This window comes from Cervus canadensis, chromosome 29 (genome assembly GCF_019320065.1).
Source record: "Cervus canadensis isolate Bull #8, Minnesota chromosome 29, ASM1932006v1, whole genome shotgun sequence".
NCBI classification, from domain to species: Eukaryota; Metazoa; Chordata; class Mammalia; order Artiodactyla; family Cervidae; genus Cervus; species Cervus canadensis.
The window spans coordinates 10,725,708-10,746,947 of NC_057414.1; the positions used below are offsets into that span (position 1 = coordinate 10,725,708).

Below are 21,240 nucleotides of genomic sequence, written 5' to 3' on the forward strand. Positions count from 1 at the left end.
AAATCCTGCAGGATTTGGTGGCCGAACGGAGTGAGCCTCTCTTGGTAGACAGACCCCCGCCCCTCCCCTCCAAGGACCAGCAGCTGACCATACCACCTCTTCCTCAGGGCTCTACCAAATCTCGTGGTGACGTGTCTGGGCTGCATTTTGTTTGCTACGTTTTCGGTCTCTGAAAAACCGAATGGATCTGGTTGTGTTGTAAACCTTCTATGTGTCAAGGTGGGAGGAGAAGCAGCAGGACTGGCTGTCCGGTGGATGCTTTGTCTCGTCCCGTATGCTCCTACACGTGTGTGCTCCTCTCCCTCTCTCATAGATGATGTACTGCACATGCCTAGAGGCCAGACACACAGAGGACAGCACACTACCTGTCCCCAAAGGTCTTGTCCCCAGTCGTCACCCCCTGCTTCTGAAGAGCCGGGAGTGTGCCCACAGAACAACAGAAAGCTGGCATTTTAGAATCGCGGGACCCTGACACATTAGAAACCTGCAGTCAAGCATCCTGACTTAGTGCACCCAAACTTTGTTCCAAACTCACAGGATGTTAGTGTCGTAAAAGGTATACCGTATTTTCCTCTGAAATACTAGAATTTAAGAACGCTGGTCTGTGAAACACTTAGAATTCATCTCTTCCGCCAACATTTATATAGTGCCTACTATGTGCCAGGTACTACGTTAGAGTCTGGAGACACGCAAGTGAAAAAGACTGTTAACAGTTCTTGCTCTCTCAAGAAGTTTGCAGAGAATGTACTTAAAATCTTAAAAGTGTCAGATTCTTAGAGAAGTTTAAGTGTGTTGAAATCCTAGAATGCCAGTGGTGAAGAGGGCGCTAGATCATTCTTTCCAGCTCCCCCCCTACCTTTTATGAGGCCCAGAGGCTGTTCCAGGCATGCTGGATTAAAATCTGGCTAATAAGAACATTATTTCAGTTCGCTGACATCACAGAATGGCCAACTTCGTAGGGGCTCAGCGGTCACCCAGGGTGGCTGCTCATTTTATCAGGGAGGCCGCTGGAACTCAGAGCGGGGCAGCTGTGTTTTAGAAGACACAGCCCGCACCCGGGACTAGACCTCGGGTTTTTAGGCCTCTCTCAGAGAACAGGCAAACCAGGAAGGCCTTCCCAAGTGTTTCCGAGGGGCGCGCTCTCTGCAAGCTGCGCAGGAGGCCAGCTCTTCAGGAGTTTGCACCCACTTTGCCAGAGGCATCAGCCCCGCCCCCGGGCCACGTGTGCAGTAGATCGCCCAGTGTTGGGAGCCCCCTCCCCCTGTTGATGCGTGTTTTATTTTGCGCCCTCCCCCTCCCCGTGTGCCTCAAAACCAATTTTCATTATTTTTTTTTTTCTGTCTGTGTTTGTCTCTGTGGTTCGCAGGTGCTCCCTTGCATTGTTCATCCGCTTCATCAACCCCTATTGAGCAGTCCCCCTCCCCGCCCCCCTCCCCTCCGGCCAATGAGAGCCAGAGGCGGTTGCTAGGCAACGGTGTGGCCCAGCCAACCCCGGACTCAGACTCTGAGGAAGAGTTTGTCCCTAATTCATTCTTAGTTAAAAGTGGCTCCGCCAGCCTGGGGGTCGCTGCAAACGGTAAGTCCCTCTCTCTTCCTAACTTCTGTGGGTTTGTGTTGTTTTACCCTTTTCGTTGGCGATGCTGGTTATGCTTGCAGGGGTGGAGGGGCCTGATGCATGGGGAGCTCGGGGTTCCCAGGGGACCTGGCAGGCTCCACGGGCGGGGGAAGCCCCGCTCCTGCCCAGCTGCACTGCTGGGGTCTGCCGGGTTGGGCGGCTGCTGTTCCCACCCCCGTGTCAGACGCTGGGCAGACGGAGTTGCGGAATAGAGATGCTCAGACAGATACCAGGAGACAGAAAAATCAGGTGGAACCTGAGTCAGGCAAAGACAGGGAGACAAAGATAGACTCTGGAAATGAAAAGTCAAAAATAGCACGGATTGACTGCTTGCTGTGTGCCAGGAATTGTGCCAGCCACTGTCACTTGTTGCTTTATTGGAGCCTCCTCACAACCCTGCCTAAGAGACCGGTATCGCAGTGCCTCCACTGACCATGAGGAGGCTGGGAGAAAGGCTTCTGGCATTTTTGGAAGGTCTTGAGGTTTCATGCTGCCTGGAGACATGGCCCTGGAGCCCAGGCAGCTGCAAGGCGGAAAGCTGACTGCAGAGAGAGCCACTGGGCTTGAGTAGGGAACAGCCTCTTATAAATCCTGCCCTGACTCTCTTAAGGAGAAAAGGTGTGGGAGGACTCAGTGCAAGAGGTCCAGGCTGGCCAGGAGCTTGCAGACCCAAGTGTTAGCGCCTGGCCAGGTGCTGTGTGACCGGGCCAAGGTGCTCGCTACCTCTGTGTCTAGCAGTGACTAGTCCACTTCTTTGCAAGAATTCAAAGCCTGGAGGGGATTCAAGCCTACGGAGGGGGGTGATATATATGAGATAACCTGGGATCTCCCTGATGGATCAATGTGTCCTGATTATCAAAGAAGAGGAAAGAAAATGAGACTTTCTCCACCTAACATTGTAGCTTGTGTGTTGATTTTGCAAACATTTATTATAAAGTGCCTGTGTGGCACTAAATTCCGGTCAAACTCTGGAAAAGGCGGCAAAGATTCAGAGAGAGTAGGCAGGACACATGGGCTCTGCAATCAGACATCTTTGCATTAAACGTAAGCTTTATTGCTGTGGAATTTCAGACAGGGCACATTGCCTCTAAGCTTTTCCTCAAGCAAGTATAACATGGGCATTGTGGTACCCAGCTCATGATGAGGGCTCATCACAGGGCCTGGGATAGAGTTTAGTAAAGGTCAGTCATGGTCACAGTCACCACTACCTCCCTCCAGGGAATTTATAGAAAGCCCGTGTGTGAAAGCTCCCAGCACACTGCCTGGCCCTTAGTAATGCTCAGAAAAGTCAGACTCCTTATCTCTTAGGATCATTACAGCCTAAGGTGATAAAGGAGGTAGGAACCTGGTGTGGAGGTGACTCAGGAGAAGAGTCTCCAGTCTGCCCAAGAGAATCAAGAAATGTTTCCTAGAGGAAGCCTTCCCTGGATCTGAAAGAAAAAGTAGGGTGTGTCAGATGGAGATAACCAATGACTTTAATAACCCAGGATATTCTGGGCAGAGGGAAAACATAGACAAAGGACCCAGGATAGGGAGCTGCTGGGATCCTGGCCCCAGCTCTTTTATACCCAGAACATGGCCAGTAAATAGGCATTAACCTTGGAAGGGTGTGGGAGGCCACATGGTAAGTGACCTGAGCTCCTCTGGGTACTGAACTGAGGCTCTCAGGCATTAGCAACGCCCCCCACCCCACCCTCAACACCACCACCATGACAAAGAAAGATGGTTTATCCCCGGCTCCCTCCCCTAAACAGGACCTCTCCCAGCCTCTGCTCTCTTTGAAAACCAGACAGATCTTTGGCCTTGGTGGTTCTCTTCTGGCAGGATCTTGAGCCCTGCATTCTCTGTGACCAAGAACAAAGCCATCCTCCAGGGCCTTTTTCCTTCTGTGCTCCTGAGAGTGGCACTGTCCTTTTGGTGGTCCAGTGTCACTGCACCTTTATACCTTTTAGCCACCCTTGCTTTAAACTGTGTGGAGAAATAGGGACCCGGGGATGGTTTTAGGCCCAGCTCTGTGGCTTACTGGCCATTCATCCTTACAGGACAGTCGCTGTCCTTCTTCAGGCCTCAGTTTCCACATCTTGCCAACGATGGAGCAATTTCTAAGGTACTCTGATTTTCTGAGTGTTGTATGGGTGCTGACAGCTGTGCCAGTCAGTAGCCTTCTTAAACCTACTTGGAAAAATATGTATATACATTGGGATATTTTTTGTTCCTTTCTAAATAAATAAGCCTTGTAGGTAAAAGAGAAGGCAGGAGATTAAAGTCCTTAATCTCTCCTCTTGCTAATTAGCTGAACAAGAGCAATCATACTGTTGCAAGTTCTGTAGCAGATTGATGGCATTATTGCATTATTGATGTGTAGAGAACATGGGGGACTTCAGCCTACAGCTGTCTGCTCAGCATCACTCCTCTTTACTCCGGCTCCCAGGGGACCTAGAGACACTTCAAAGTCCTTCCCTGGGGCCTTGCTCTGAGTGTGTCACTTTAAAGTGAAAAGTACAAGTGTTAGTCACTCAGTCGTATCCAACTCTTTGCAACCTCATGGACTGTAGCTCACCAGGCTCCTCTGTCCATGGAATTTTCTAGGCAAGAATACTGGAGTGGGTTGCCATTCCCTTCTCCAGGGGAACTTCCCAACCCACGGATCGAAGCTCGGAGTCACTCTAAAGTTTGGTAACAAATGTGTCCCGAGCCTGAAGAGAGAGTCTCGGTCCTTGGTGATCTGCTGCTCTGGGTTTGGTGGGTCACCAGGGTCACCCTGCCTGCCACCTTCCTGTCCCCCAAAACCCCAAAGCTAGGGGTCTTCCATGATCCCAAGGACCTGCTGCCATTGGCACAGACCCAGCCCAGCAAGTGAGGATGGTGGGCCCTGCTCCATAGTGGGCCCAATACTTGTTAAGTTTTATTTCATTGTTTTTTCATGGACAGGTGTGAAATTATTTTAATGGAATCATCTCTGTTGCTTCTGTCAGTTATAAAAGTAACAGTGCTTGCTAACATTCAAACAGTGCAGAAAGGTAACAAGTGAAGTCCTCTTGTAACTCTTCCTCCCAGAGATATCCACTTTTAACAGTTTGGTGCAGGGCCTTACAGATGCCTTTTAGGGAGTGATAATTAGTAAATGCATGAAGGGAGGAGCCAGCAGTACAGACTGCATGAGGGCCACATTGTAGCCGAGAGAGCAGGCGTGCGTGCTGAGTCGCTTCAGTCGTGTCTGACTCCTTGCGACCCTGCAGACTGTAGCCCGCCAGGCTCTCCACTATCCACAGGATTCTCCAGGTGAGAATGCTAAGAGTGGACTGCCGTGCCCTCCTCCAGGGGATCTTCCCGACACAGAGATCAAACGCACATCTCTTGTGTCTCCTGCACCGACAGGTGGGTTCTTTACCACTGATGCCGTAGTCAAGCCTATGGCCGATGCAGGGCCATAGTCAAACCTTCTGAAATCGGGCCCCAGAGATGCGACCCTGGGCACAGGACCTAACCCCTGAGAGCCTCAGCTGCAGCACCGGTGAAATGGGGAAACCCTTCTGGGGTCACTGTCTCCCTTCCCTATCTGCACACCTCCGTTCCCTTCCACCAGTTGAAGGCTTTAAAGCCCACCCGACAAAGTAGATTAATTGCTGTGGCTCCTTTAGAGGCCTACTTCCCCAGAGGCGTCTTTGAGAAAGTACTTTAAATGACAAAGGCAGCCCCTCAGGCTCCTGGAGGGTGAAAATGAATTTCCTCTGTCAGGAGCTGACTCAGCATCCTCCTCTGAGGGCTGGCCCTTTGGGAGGCAGCCTCCTGGGAGCCAGGCTGTGTGCTCCACGGGCTCCTCCGGAGGCCCTCTGCCTCCAGCTGTGTCAACTCCTGCCCCGGCTGCGATCCCAGGCCCGGGGCTGCCCAGGACCGCCCTGCTGAAATCCCCGTGTAAAGAGCAGGGAGGCCACGTGGGGCATCACAGAACAGGAAAGGAAACGGGATAACAGGCTAGAAGTCACTGATAGATACAAAGATTTCACTAAAACAACTACTTGTCACAGCTGAGGAGCTCAGGAAGTGGTGAGGATTAGGTAGATCTTTGTCCCTATCCCCACAGAAACTTTTCAAAAGAAGTATTAAATGTGCCGTGAATTGTCACCTGGTGGCTCAGATGAAAAAGAATCTGCTTGCAATGCAGGAGACTGGGGTTCAATCCCTGGATCGGGAAGATCCCCTGGAGAAGGAAATGGCAACCCACTCTAGTATTCTTGCCTGGGAAATCCCATGGATGGAGGAGCCTGGCGGGCTGCAGTCCATGGGATTGCAAAGAGTCAAACACGACTCAGTGACTAACACTTTCACTTTTTTCAAAGTCTAAAGGACTTTAAAAGTTTGGTGGTTAATATCTAAGAGGGTCAGAAAATAAATAGCTCAGAGAAAGTTGTCTGTTTCTCAAAGCCACAGTGAGATAGGAACAGTGGGAGAGTGTGCATGTGATGAGCAGCTTTGGTGTATCTTTTCTTTACATGTGTTATCTTTTTTGAGCTTCTGTGTGTCTCTGTTCAGCAAACCGAGGCCCCAGGGAGGGTCAGGGGCTTGCCCATGGCTTCACTGCTCCTAAAGGACAGGCAGAGACTCATATCCAAGCCTACTTGACTCTTGGGCCTCAATTTTCTTCCCTTACCCCCAATTATTTTGTGTTGTTTTCAGTACCAGATCCTGTTATTTTGTGTCTTTTTAGTAGGAAGCTGAAGAAGATAAGGGGAAGTCCACCAAAGAAAAGCTGATTTAAAAAAAAAAAATTACTAGTTGTTAGATTCCTAGTACTCACCTCACAAACCTTGATGAAGCCTCTCTTATGTGAGAGGTGTTTAATCTCATCGAATCATGACATCTCATGGAATCTCACTGAATCTTTGTATCTATCTTGTGTCATAGCCATTTTTAGTCTCATGGAGGCAATAGCAGGCCCAAGAGGTTAAGTAACTTCCCCTAAATCACACAGCTTCTAAGTCACAGAACCAGACTTGATCCCCAGGTCTGTTTGAAACCAGACAGTGAAATCTTTCCCTTGTTCTTTGGTGAGGACTATGGGAGTTTCAAAGATGAATCAGGCCAATGACTTAGACACTAAATTTTGCTGCTGCTCCTTGAAAGCCAAGCCCTGGATGCTGGGCAATCTGTGGACTTTTTTTTTTTTTTCCCTTTTCCCCTGCTCTGGGCCTCACCAGATTTCTCAGGCTGGTCACACTGGTCAACATCACTGTTGTTTGGCAGTTTCATTGACTTTCTCAGGTCTTAAGCAGCTGGGCTTATTTTGTTTTGACTTCCAATCCGGCGGAGGAGTGTTTATTTTTCTTTCTAAATGGGAAACACTGCTATGTATGTGAGCTCCTTCCAAAAGTGTTTTCTTAAAACACAACAAAAAATTCAAGTTAATTTAGAACCTATCCAGATTCCCCTGAGGGAGTCTGCCAGGGTCCTGTTAAGTCAGTTTGTGAAATCATAAGGCAAAATTGTGCCTGTTTCCTACTATGGAGACGTACGCTATGAGGCTTTTGTCTCATTTCTCTGTGAATTCCATGGAACCTGATTTAGTTGCTCCTTGCCAACTGCAGGTACTTGGGGGTCTGTATGATGCCCAAGATCCAAGGGTTAAGGACATAGGAGCATGTGAAGCTTTCAGGCATTTTTGCTCACCACCAGCTCTCTTGCATCAAAAGACCCTTGTTGGTAAATAAATTCTTACACCAGCCACATCAAGAATGTAAGTCCTTAACTCCTAAGAGCAAGACAAATTGATTTCTTCCTTCTCTCCTGCCTCCAGCCACGATGACATCTGAAGTGTTTGTGGATGTTTTCCTGATGGATAAGGGGTAACAGGCACTGACTCTAAGCAGAAATATCTTCTGAAATAGGTATTTAATTCATAGGGTCAAAAATCCCTTAAATGAAGCCTTTGGAGTTGCATTTTAGAATCTAGGAATTTTTAGATTTAAGGAATAAAATTCAGTACACATACTGTGTCTTTCCTAACATTCTCAGAGTGCTGGGCAGGCCCACAGTATTCAAATACCTTGTTATTTCTGCAGTCAGACATATGAACAGCTACACTGGTGAGATTAAAAAAAAAAAAAAAAGGACTCTGAGATCCATGTCTGTTCAGGTCAGACTTCGCAACCAGAACAGTTTTGATAAAACTTGGTCTTAGAGAAGAAAAACCTCTCAGTCTTAAGAGTTTTGAGTTTTTTTGGAATGGTGGCTTAAGATGGTGATCCCGAATTGTGCCTTTTCTTACACAGGTGGAAGGGGTCCCATGACTCAGAAAGGTTAGTAACAGAACAATCTTAGAGATAACTAGAAAACTTGGTAACTAGGAGCGAAGCTACAAGGGCTTCCCCTGTAGCTCAGTCAGTAAAGAATCTGCCTGCAGTGCAGGAGACCTGGGTTCGATTCCTGGGTTGGGAAGATCCCCTGGAGAAGGGAATGGCTACCCAGTCCAGTATTCTTGCCTGGAGAATCCCATGGATGGAGGAGCCTGGTGGGCTGCAGTCCATGGGGTCACAAAGAGGCGGGCACGACTGAGCGACTAACACTTATACTTAGAAGGCATGATCCAGGTGCAGATCGCTGACTGGGCAGCTCCATGTTTATCTAACATGAGTGCTTGGAAAGCCCAAGCCCCTCGAGTGTAGATGGGGTTCAGGAGGCCAGTGTCAGCAGGTTGGCTGGCTTGCAGGCCTAGAAATTCAGGAGGTGAGAGGCCAGCTGCTCTACTCTCCAAAGTCTAGAACTCGGCGACTCTGAGTAGGAACCTTCCCTCGGTATATGGACAGCCTCCCCCTTTCTTTGCTGCCTTGCTGTCTTCTATACAAACCCCTCCTTGACAATCTAGGGACCTGGTTACTCCCAAGTCTCATTTCCAGATTCAACCCCCAGTTCCTTGAGGCAGGCCTTGTCTGACGTTGTGTCTTCAGAGCTGACCATATATAGGTGTTGCAGTCAAAACTGGGGAAAAAAAAGTTGGTATCCTCTCTTCTTCTCTTTTACCAGCTCCCCTCACCCCACACCACCCCCCACTGCCCCCCCTACAACACACACACACACACACACACACACACACACACACACAAACACAAACACCCTGCTAGGAAGGGTGCGGTGGGCCGCATGGGCGATATAACCGGATGCCCACAGAGAGGATTTGCCCCAGTGCAGAGTCAAGGGTCAGTGTACAGGCCCAGGCTCCGGGGCCCTTTCCACCTCACCAGGTACCTCCCTCCGCTAGGACGGCTCTCCCCGGCAGCCTCCCACCAGGGGCAGGCGGCTGTGCCCCCCAAGTGGGAGCAGAGGGGACAGCCCCACAGGGGTCACTTCCGTTTTTCGTACGGTCCACAAAGCCCTTTTTCATACGTGTCCTCAGGCAGACTCTGGTGACTCTAATTTAATTGCCACATTGGCTTTCTAGGAGGTAAGGCTTCTTCCTGACCTTGCAAAATAAACAGGTCACATTTTGAGTTAATGTAACCGAACGTCCTGGGAGAACCAGGGCCCTCTAATTAGTCACTCACGTGACACGATCGCAGACTCTTTGCAGCTCCCTTTCCACTAATTTCCCCAAATGCCATTGCATTAAAAGGTACAGAAATAACATTTTCGGTGTCTGGATTGATTGGATCTAGGAATTCCTAGACCACCCCTCAAGGAAGGCACGGTAGCCCTGCGTCTGGACTGTTTCCACCTGGAAACTAAGCCTGGATTGTGTCCCTGTGGGAATGTTTGTGGCCTGCTCCATGGGGCCCTCGTGGACACCAGACCACATCTTCAAGCATCTCCTGACAGCTCGGGGCACAGACTATTAAAGAGGCGCCAGGAAGAAAGCTAAGGAGAGCTTGGGAGAGTATTGTGTCTCACGTTTTTGTAACCCTGGCAGTCCCCGAGCGCGTTCACATCCGCCATCTCCTGGGACCCGCAGCTCAGGGCGTGAGGTTGGCCGAACGTGGAGAACCACCAGGTGGGAGAGAGGGAAGACGCTGGGCTACCCCTCTGACTGCAGCTTTGGGCCAACTTTAGGTTTGCCCTCAGCTGGTTGATCCACACTCCGAGGCCTGCCACCATCCACATAAGCTGAGTTTTCCAGCTGTAACCGCTCCTGGAGAAGCCTGATAATCTTGCCTGAGTTGTCCTGGAAACCTGCTTGGGGAGATGTGTGCACCTTGGGACAGCAGACCTACCTTCTGAGCCCAGCTCTGCATCCCACCTGCGGCGTGACCCCCACCTGCCCGGTCCTTTGGTTCCCTGGCCTTCTCGTCTGGGCAGTGGGAGGACTTGCTTAGATCAGGATTCCCCACGCCGGTTCCTTTGTGTCCCACTGTCGGAGCCTGCACCAGAGCAGTGCCCCCCTCCATGCCATTTCCCTTCCTTGAACTTTTTCTTAAGTGAGTTTATTTTAAAAAGGAAATTGTATGTTACTGTGGCAATTTACTTGCCATAAATAGAAGGTAGCTGTAAAAAATAAATACCATGGTGAGATCAAGCTCGCTCTAGGATGCCAAGCAGAGATTTACTTCTCTTTGTTAAAGAGGGACGTTGGCATGTGTTAGGTGTTAAAAACCGACCATACCAAACGGAGACTTCCTCCCCCTCATCAGAAGCTTGCAAGAGGATAGAGGCCGTCCTACATGTGAGCGAATGTCAGCTCGCTCGTTCACCACCTAAAACCATGTCCATGGGATCCATGGTTCCGTGGCTTATTCTAGAATTCTGTGTAGGCTTTCAGTGCTATACCCCATGACCTGCTCACCTTGAGAGTAAATATCTCTTGCTGTTTCCAGAACTTCCTGTCCTTCCCCTTCCTAAGTGTGGTCTTTTCTAAGCGAGCTGTTCCTCCTTCCCCTCCTGCCCTCTACACCTGTCATCAGGTCTGAACTGGGTGCTTTGAGCTCAACTGGATCCCCCATTACTGCTTAATAGCTCTCAGTTTGGACCAGGAACCCAAGTGGTTTTCGCTTCTCCCCTTCCTCTCCTTTCCCTTCTCCTCCCTCTCCTTCTGAACTGTCATTATTGATATAGGTGTTTGAGATCAAACGACTTAAAAAACATTCCCTCTGCTTTAAATGGCCTAAAAGGACTGAAGCCAGAACGAAAACAGAAATGGCACGATACAGATCCGCGGGAGGGAGGGAGAGGTTATGGAGGCCTACAGATCCTTCTTGTGCTGTGTGTCCTTGGGAAATATGCTTAGCCTCTCTGGGTCTCAGTTCCCTCCTCTGTAAAAACAGATATTGGTTTTAATAGTACTTTACAGAATTGTTGTGTTTGTGAGAAACTATGAGCAAGCCTTCTAACACAGTGATTGCTACATAATAGGTGCACAGGGAATGTTCGTCCTCACTCCCTTTTCTAAAACCCAGAAGGTTTTGGCAGAAATCTCTGGAAGGAAGGCAGATTCCTACACTCTCACCGCCCCTCCCAGACACAGAGGAGATACAACAGTGAACAGCTCTGTCCTGGAGTCCTGAGCTTTAATCCCCCTCCCCCTCCTGGATGATTTGCAGGGATTTAGGGTGGGAGAGTGAGCCCGAGGCACCAGCTAAACAAACATAGCATGGGGTCCTAGAAACAGAGCCCCCACCCTCCGTGTGGGGCTCCCTGCATTGCCGCCGTTCCCCAGAGTTCCTGGAACCACGTGTGATACTCGGTACCAGATCAAACACAGTGATGCCTTTTCCTTCTGGTCAGTGGGCCTGCCCCCTCCCCCAGACCCCCCGCCCTGCTCCCCGGAGTTGAAAGGAGAAGAAAATGACTGGTAATTCATTTATGCTTCACTTCCTCTCTCCTGAACAGATCGTATTTCTCCAAATAACTCTGGGAAGCTGTTGCATGGGCTAACAATAATACATATATTTGTACTTCCAGAAACCTCTTTTTTGGTTGCCTCCGCATGGGCTTCCTAGGTGGTGCTAGTGGTGAAGAACCCGCCTGTCAATGCAAGAGACTTAAGAGATGCAGGTTCAATCCCTGGGTTGGGACGATCCCCTGGAGAAGGGCATGGCAACCCATTCCAGTATTCTTGCCTGGAGAATCCATGGACAGAGGAGCCTGGTGGGCTGCAGTCCATAGGGTCACAAGGAGTCAGACACAACTGAAGTGACTTCATGTGCACACACACACGTGCTGTCATCCTGAGAATAAGCAAAAATGGAAGTTGAGATAATACTTGCTAGTTTTGCGAGATCCCGCTCCCCTTCGCCACAATGTTTACGACTATGTCCTCTCTCCTCTGGACCACTGTGGTAGCATCCTCAGTGGCCTCCTCCCTGCCTCCCATCTCTTCCTTTAATCCACCTCTACTGTCCCAGGGAGATCTTTCCAGAGCACCTGCAGGAACTCTTCTTGTTTCCCACCACTGGGGACTCGGGACCCATCTCCTCACATGGAGCCCAAAGACCCTTCTTCACAGAGGCCCTCCTGCCCTCTCAAGCCACTTACTTCTGTGGTCCTACTAGGGACCTGCGACCATAGCACACTAAAATGGTTTTTGAGGGGACTGAGGACAATCCTGGCCCCAGAACAGGGCCTGTGATAAATAGCTGACCATTTTGGGAGCAAAGCCTTCAGAACACAACTCATTGATTTAGAGGGAAAACCGCTGATTTGGAATGATATGGGAAGAAATGAAGCATGTTTGCCCTTCAGAACCAATTCAGTTCAGCAAATTACTATCAAAGACCTACTGTGTGTCCAGGGGGCCCAGGGGGAATAGAAAGCATCGGCTCATCCGTTGGATATTGAGGAAAGAGGTGCACATCTGAGCAACTCTGCCCTAAAACAGGCATCAGTGAGGGCAGCAAGGCGGGGGGCAGTGTGCTAGGTGTGGGGCTGCAGAGCTTTCATGCAGACTGGGAGGCTCAGAGGCTCATCCTGGAGAAAGAGGGAAACTCTCAAAGAGCTCTGCCCCGAAGTGAGCTGTGTAGTTTGATGGCTCTTTAGGCCTGCAGTGGACTGAATTGTGTCCCCTCCCCAAATTCATAAGCCCTAACCCACCATGTGGCCGTATTGAGGAAAGGTCCTGTAGGGAGGTGACTGAGGTTCTATGAGATCTTAAGGGCAGAGCCCTGATCTGGATAAACTGGTGTCCTCATACCTGAGGAAGAGGCACCAGAGCATCCTCACTGTCTCTCTCCTCAAACATTCGTTCATCCATTCATCCATCCATCCAGCAGGCTTTTCCCAGGCATGGGCTGTGCGTGGGGTCCTGTGCGGGGGAGTTCTGACCAGACTTGTTCTGTTTCCTCCGTGGGTAGCCACGTGGTAGGGGACAGAGGAGGTGAGCCGCAAGCGGCAGTGGTGGAGGGCGAGGCGGGCTTCTTCTCAAGCTGAGGCCCCGCTCCCCCTACCCCGCGTCCCACCGTCAGGGAGCAGCCTCTTCACCAGACTCGATTGTCCTGGGGTTTCAGGTGGGGATGGAGTGAGCGGCGGGGACTGAAGGCCAGTGTGCTGCTCTGCACGCCTCTCATTCAGAGCCCATCGAGAGGGGGTGACTGAGGCAGGTGCGGCCTCAGGAACCAGAAAGGGCCCGGCTTGCCTTTGGATTGTGTAGCAGAGGAACAAGGCCCACGACCGTGCCTGCAGGGCCCCAGGTGGTACTGCGCTAGGTACTTCTGCCCCACACGCCCGAATCCGTCCGGCTGGCGGGCTCTGGAACAGAGAATTTAAGAGTTTCGGTTCGAATGTTGACTCCGCCATGGCCAGCTGAGATGCGTAGCACATGATTAACCTCCTAGTTTCTATTTTTCCTCATATGTAAAACAGGGATCATAATACTGTCTACTTCATAGTGTTGTTAGAATTCAACATGAAGTCTTGTATGTGAAGTACTTAGCAAAGTACTCAGTTATTATAAAGTCTTAAATGGAAGAAAATGTGTAAATGGAAACCGCTGTTAACTGGGATCCTTATTGTCCTGGTTATTGTTTCATGGAACATGGCCTCAGAAAGGCTCCATCCCCTGCCCAAGGCCACACAGGTAGGAAGGGACGTCCTGCATCCTGAAGCAAGTATGCCTGGCCCAGCCATCCTCCTCACACCACAGGCTGCCCCTCCTCCCTGACAGCCATCTCCCCTCTTTCCTGACAGTCCCCGGGAAGCCAGAGGTCTTGGGAAACCTCCCCAAGAGATCAGAGATTTCTTTCGCCCTCACCTTCCTGCCGCCCAACCCCCACCCCCGCACCGAGCAGGAGGCTGCAGACACATTTTGCCAGCAGTCCCCGACCCCTGGCCAGAACCCCCCAGAATGGAAACCGCTGAGTTGCACTCCCGCTCTTAGCTCTTTTAGGATGCCCCTGTTGGGCCCCTGCATGGGTGACAAGATGATGCATGAGGTCCGGCTAAGCAGCTTATTTGTCTGAGCTGGTGATGGCCATTGTCCCAAGTTGGGTTAATGGTAAGGGGCAGTGGCCCTTTAAAGCCTGGACAATGGGCAAGCTTCTCAGGTCACCAAATCACTCAGCAAATGGCCCGAGTCCCTCGGAGCGCAGAGGCCTCAGCCCCCCTCCGCTCTGCGCTAACCCTGCTCTTCATCTCGTGATGAAGCCACCCCCACTGAGCAGGGAGGAGCTCTCGGAATAATGGGGGAGAAAGACTCAAAGAGCATTTAAGTGACCAAGGACTTCAGAGGAGGAAACTGAGACAGAGACGGGACAAGTGATCATTTAAATCGGACTTCCCACTCGGCCTGTGCCTTCCCGGCTCTGCACCCCCAGATGCATTGAGCCCACAGTGACCAGACAGTTTGCCCAGCAGCTCCTGTCACCCCTGAAACCTGACGCTACGGATTAGAGCTCAGGCACCTTAGGGAAGCAGTCAGGACCCCTGAGCCTGTACCCCTTTCCCTCCTTCTTGACCCTCTCTGACCCTCCCCTGATCTCTGACTCCAGTAGGTTCATCAGGTACCCTTCACTCCCTCCTCCAACCAAAGCAGCTTCCTATTATCAGATGCCTGCATTTGCTGAGTAAGATCCTCTTACCTCGTCATGAATGGATGTGAGAGTTGGACCATGAAGAAGGCTGAGCACTGAAGAATTGATACTCTTGAACTATGGTGTTGGAGAATAATCTAGAGGGTCCCTTGGACAACAAGGAGATCAAACCATTCAATTCCAAAGGAAATCAACCCTGAATATTTATTGGAAGGAGTGATGCTGAAGCTGAAGCTCCAGTGCTTCAGCCACTAGATGCAAAGAACTGACTCATTCAAAAAGACCCTGATACTGGGAAAGATTGAAGGCGAAAGGAGAAGTGGGTGACAGAGGATGAGACGGTTGGATAGCATCATTGACTCAACAGACATGAATTTGAGCAAACTCTGGGAGATAGTGGAGAACAGAGGAGTCTGGTGTGTTATAGTCCACGGGGTCACAAAGAGTCAGACACAACTTAGCGACTGAATAAGAACAACAAATATCCTCTTTTAAAAAAAAAACACTTCTAATATAAAACCTGTTTTTTTTCAAAGTATGAAAACTACTGATTTAAATCAACCCTTTCCTGAGAGGAGTTTGGGGAAGAATGAAAACGTGTGTATGTATGTCTGAGTCATTTTGCTCTGCATCTGAAACTTTCACAACATTGTTAATTGCCTATACCCCAATACAAAATAAAAAGTTAAAAACAATCCACCCCTTCCTTGTGTGAAGGGATGCAGAGCTGGACTTGAAGCCATGTTTTCTGATTTCCAATTCTGACTTTCTAGCAGTGTTTGGACTCACTGATGCACTCTACAGAGATTTCTTAAGCACCTACTGTGTGCCCAACACTGGCCTGAGTAAGATGAAGTCCTTGCCCTCTAGGAGGGGCCAAGCATTAACATCCGGTCTGGCCGAGGGATCACGAATGCAAGCATGAGGCATGCCCACTGATTTTGGCATCTCGGTGACCTTGGTGAAGGCATTTTTAGGGTGCAGAGGCTAAAGCCAGAGGATGGATGGGACTTCAGAGGGCAGAAATAGCTCGGATATCTGACTGTAAGAGATTGGTCTTTGTGTCACAGATTGCTTACAAAATACAAAGAAAAAAGATTCCTTTACAGTGAGATCAGGAATCATCACCTTAACAAGTGACCAAACTTCATTATTATAAAGCAGTAAGAAGTACATTCCGCAATGCATGAGATACACTTACCTGAAATGTTTACCCTGAGTCTAAATATGAGAAAGCAACACATCCAATATTCTGGCCACCTGATGCAAACAGCCAACTCATTGGAAAAGACACTGATGCTGGGAAAGATTGAAGGCAGAAGAGACCAGCAGAGGATGAGAAGGTTGGATGGTATCACCAATTCAATGGACATGAAATTGGGTCAACTCCAGGAGATGGTAAAGGACAGGGAAGCCTGGCATGCTGCAGTCCATGGGGTCGCAAAGAGTCGGACACAACTTAGCGACTGAACAACAACAACACATCCAGAATATAGGATAGATAGTCCGTGGGGCAACTGGCCTGAACTTGCAAAAAGGTTAATATCATGGGGGAAAAAAGGAATTGAAACAGTTGAGGTGGGTGGGATGTTCCTTTAGATTAAAAGAGACACAGGAAAAAGGTAGCAGCCAGATGTAACACGTGAATCTTGATGGGACCCTAAGTTTTTTTTAAGACTGTAAAGAAGATATTTGGGGAAGAATTGGGGAATTTTTTAAATATGATGTATATGTGTGCTAGGTGATGTTGTGGTGTGATTGTTCATTGTCTTAGTTGTGATCATGACGTTGTGGTTATATGGGAGAATATTCCCAGGAGATTCATGCTGATGGCAAGCATCTTGATCTCTGCAACTTTCAAATGCTCAAAAAAATTTATGTAGAGAGATGATGCCACGTGGCAATATATTAACAATGGCAGATATAGGTAAAGAGTGTTTGGGTGTTTTTGTCCTATTATTTTGACTTTTCTTTAGGGTTTAAAGTTAATGAAAATAAAAAGTGGAAGAGATTTAACTTGGATTGGAGAGAGATGACATGACAGCAACTGAATTTTTGGAGAGGATTCTTAGGATGGGTGAGTCGTGGGCACTCTTTGTAGCAAGATCCCTCACACACTTTGGGGACTCAGAATACAGAAACCCTCTGAACCTTTACAGAGAATTGATAGTTTAGTGGATGTGATAAAACAGGCCCTTCCTGGGCGTGGAGGGACTTCGGCAAGGCGCTGGAGCCGGTAATGGGAACCACATTGGCAGGAGTGCATGGAGCCGCACCCCAGAACCAGCCCTTCTGTGCTGAGGCAAGACAACTGGAAGGAATTATGTGCCTTCATACTTGTTAGACTGCCTTGGCACCAGACGTGGTTTTGGTAACCTGAGCTTCACAGCGGCACCACCAGAGTTAAAGCCGGGCCCGCCTTATCCCTGCACCCTCTCTGTCGGAGGTTTATAGCTAAAGCATAAAACAATTCAACATGAGTTGAAACATGAAAAACTCCTCCAGATTGTAAAGGCCAACTTTTCTGTTTAAATTTTTCTAAGGAGGCAGCATTTGGGAATAAAACCTTCTCTATCTCCTTCTGCTTTTTCAGCCCTTGGCCAGGCTCCCACATGCTCCACCCTGCCCCCGACTTTCCACATCCTACAATCCAATCAAACGCAGAAGCCGCTGAATCCTGTGGTTGGGAGGGTTCTGCTGTGGCCAGGAGGTCCTGAGTTTGAGTGTGAGCCCTGAGGCTGTGTGGCCTTGGGCAAGTTGGTTCCCCTCTCTGGGCTTCAGCCTCTCGGTTATTTATAGACAACATTTTTTACAGGGTTGCCCAGCCCATCTAGGTGTGTGGTCGCTGAGTGCATGGAGCCTGAACACACAGTAGGTGCTTCTGTAAATATGGTCTCACTGATTACGTCAGAGTGTGTCAAATGTGTAGAGATCTGTAGTGAATCATTGTCTTATTTTGATCATGAAGAAAAGTGTATCCAAAATTACTCTTGTTTTTATCCAAAAGGTAGCCAAAGTACAGTTCTTCATGGAAGAGAAATCATGAGGAAGGTCACAGGAATAGAATTTGATTTTATCCTCTTATTAAGAGTTTTTTTGTAGAACGGTGGATAGGCTTTGAAGTCAGGCCGGGGGTCAAATCCCAGGGGCAGAGTGACCAGGCCGATTAGAAGTCCATTCTGAGCCTCCGTCACTTCATCTGTGCAGTAAGGTGAAATAACTCCAACCTAGCAGGGTGAATGATGAGCCAGCATACTTTACAGAATGCTCTTAGCCCAGCACCTAGCAAATAATAAGCATTCAATGAACAGACATGCAATTAGTACTGAATCTGAGATGACCAGGAAGACCCCTGATACCCAAACCTGCCTCTCAAGTGTTGTTTCTTTTGTATCAGGAGTGACAGACCAGGGTCAGCCAGCTGACATCAAAAGCCCTGCCCTCCTGCAGACCTTCCAATGGATGATAAAATGCACTGTGGTTTCTGCTCTTTTGAAGTTGTCTGTCAGCCTGGCCCTTCAAGCTACTGGGGGTTTGTTCGGGCCGAGAGGACGCTAAGGATGTGAAGAAACTTCAGTTTGTTATTTCAGAGAGCCTTCAGATAGGGCAAACTGAGCCCTAGGTACCCAGACCATGTGGTCAGACAAGGGAGACACCCTTCCTTACCCTGTTCTTTTGGTCAGCAGAGCTGGAGATGGGCCCAGCATCAGGCTCTTCTTTTTTTTATTTCTGCCTGAATCAGGATGCAGAGCGCCAAACGGCTTCAGCATTTTAATCTGAGTCACTGTAGTGCCAGCCAGTCCATCCTAAGCAGGTTTTTACCTCCAACCCCAGGTCTGCTCGTCACGAGCTGTGTGACATTAGAGAGTTGCGTTAGCTCCTTGGCCCTCACGTTCCTTATCTCTGAAGGAAGGGGAAAAAAAACTCTGCAGCCTGTCACGTGGCTTCTAGGAGATAAGGCACGTGGAAGCCTGTATATGAAGGCAACCCCAGGAGCACGCTCTCCAGCCAGGGGCGTCACTAGGCATGTATTTCCCTGAAAAGCTAAATGAAAACAGAGGATGTTTTTTTACTAAAATAACTTGGTAAATAGAATATTTAGTGAATGGGAACATTGTAAGTACAGGCTAGGAGGTAAAGAAAATTAATATTTCCTTCCTATCTGTTACCCTTAATTTATTCGGCTTTAGCATCTAGATCCTTGACTGTGCGTTTTCCACACTGAAGTAGCACATCTGGATCGATAAGACCTGCAAGCAGGTCATCTGCACTAATCACTAAAGATCTAGATATTCTTCTCTACTTAAAAAATAATGGTTTTCAAATATGCCTTGAAAATTACCATGCCTCTGGACGGGTGAGAATTTATGACAGGCAATTAAATGATGTGTATTTGCCAAATGTGTGTTTTCCCTGCTGCAGCAGAGGAAGTCATATATAAAAAGGGCAGATGAGGGTAGAAAGGGGCGGGACTTACTTCCTGCTTCTCTGTTGGATAGGTTGAATGAGTCCAGCCTCTGCATCCCTTGGGATAAGAGTCTGCTGCTCACGCCACCCCAACCCCTCACCTCCGTATTGGGGTTCCTTTCCTTTTCTCCCTGCCTCTTTCAAGAGTCAGGGTCCTTCTTGGATTGGAAACTTCAGAAAATGCCTCTCCCAAGACTAAAAAAATTGCCTCGAAATTGGGGTACAAAGTCACCCCTGTCCTTGGGGTCTCCCACCCCAGCTTGGGGGCTGCTTGCTGGGAACTGGGAACAGCTGAGTGTTTGTTATCTGAAAGGTACACACTTCATAAGGATCTTTAGCCAAGGTCCCTTTTGGGGGGCTAGCAGCAGATGCAGATTTCTGGGATGGGAAGAAAGAATTTGTCCTCAAGACCCTCACAGGTTCTTGTGCCAGCTCTTGAGGGAAGAGCTTCATCGGGTTTGAGAGTCTGCTCAGAACTCCCTGGGCACCTGGAAGGCCCCGTGCACCTTCAACCTTACAGAGATTCTCTTGGAAAAACACAGGCTTTGGAGTCAGCCAGCACAGGCCTCACATCATGGCTTCTCCAGTTTGTAGCCACATAGCACTGGATGGTCTGTGTCCCTCTCTGACCCTTATTTTTGTCTTTTGCAAAATAGGAGTGATAGTTCTTACATCGGGGAGCAGGGGTGTAGTTGGCGGGACTGAGTCAGGTACTGTTTGTGGCAAGATGAACCGGCAGCCTGGCGCACGGGAACAAGTTGGTCCTTCCTTTCCCCCACGGGCTCCCGGAGGATCAGCTGCCCTGAGTCCTGCCCACAGAGCTCGTCCTCGTGGAAAAATAAGGGGTCTGAGAAAGGGGAGGCAGAGACCAGCCTTAGCATTAGAGCAGCACCAGCAGGCGGGACCTGGCTCTCGATCACTTCACCCCAGGGGTGCATGCATGTGTGCTGAGTCGTTCAGTCGTGTCTGGCTCTTTGTGACCCCATGGACTGTTGCCCACCAGGCTCCTCTGTCCATGGGATTCTCCAGGCAAGAATACTGGAGTGGGTTGCCATGCTCTCATCCAGGGGATCTTCCTGACCCAGGCATCAAACCCACGTCTTTTACATCTCCTGTATTGGCAGGCAGGTTCTTTACCACTAGCGCCACCTGGGCTAGTGGTGGTGTTCAGTCGCCAAGTCATGTCCAACTCTTTGAGACCCCATGGACTGCATCACAGGAGACTTTCCTGTCCTTCACTATTTCTCAGAGTTTGTTCAAACTCATGTCCGTTGAGTTGGTGATGTCATCCAACCATCTCATCCTCTGTCGTCCCCTTCTCCTGCTGCCCTCAGTCTTTCCCAGCATCAAGGTCTTTTCCAATGAGTCAGCTCTTCACATTAGGTGGCCGAAGTATTGGAGCTTCAGCTTCAGCATCAGTCCTTCCAATGAATATTCAGGACTGATTTCCTTCAGGATTGACTGGTTGGATCTCCTTGCAGTCCAAGGGAAGGGACTCTCCAGAGTCTTCTCCAACACCACAGTTCAAACAATTCTTCGGTGGTCAGCCTTCTTTATGGTCCAACTCTCACATCCATATTTGAGTACTGGAAAAACCATAGCTTTGACTATATGAACCTTTGTCAGCAAAGTGATGTCCCTGCTTTGTAATATGCTGTCTAGGTTGGTCATAGCTTTTCCCTAGCCCAGGGTTAGCCCCATGCTTGTCCATGTTTAAAAGATCTCATCACCCCTGCTTGGGATGGGAACAGCGACCTCACAGGATTGTACTGGAGACCCACTGAGATCACGTGTACATTAGTGGCAGCACACTGCAGGCACCGTAGTAGACGCTCAGGAAATGTTGCGTCTTACAGTAAGAGATCTGGTTGCAGACAGACCAAGAATGCAGTCTGTGTTCTGTCGGAGTCAGCTCCTTGCCCACTTCAGGGACAGCTTTGTGAGGCGAGAGTGAGTCAGGGCAGCCGCGGCCGGCGGGGAGAGCCTGCTCTGGATTGTGCAACACGCTGGGGTGGGTGCCAAGAGCCAGAGCCGAGTGGTCCGTCTTCCCCTGGCTGCCCTGCCCCAGCACCTGCTTTGGGGGGGGGATCCTAGCTGGAGCCCTGCCAGGGCTCACCTTCCTGCCCCCCTCCAGCCCTGAGGCCAGGCTGCTTTCAAGTCGTGTCCCAATGGTGTTGCCAAGCCCTGAACAGAGCAGCCTACCCCTACCCT

The 21,240-nt window shown here is 49.5% G+C and overlaps 1 protein-coding gene across 10 annotated transcripts in view; it reads left to right on the forward strand.

The window, feature by feature from the left end:
• TENM4 (teneurin transmembrane protein 4) overlaps window positions 1-21,240 on the forward strand; it is an 816,614-nt gene that overhangs the window by 507,427 nt on the left and 287,947 nt on the right. For 9 of the 10 annotated variants that reach the window (XM_043452828.1, XM_043452823.1, XM_043452819.1 and 6 more), the window contains one exon: window positions 1,367-1,576. The exons of the other annotated variant lie outside the window; for it this stretch is intronic. In XM_043452828.1, the coding sequence (XP_043308763.1) occupies window positions 1,367-1,576 (210 nt within the window). The remainder of the gene's footprint in view (window positions 1-1,366; window positions 1,577-21,240) is intronic. 10 annotated transcript variants of the gene reach the window in all.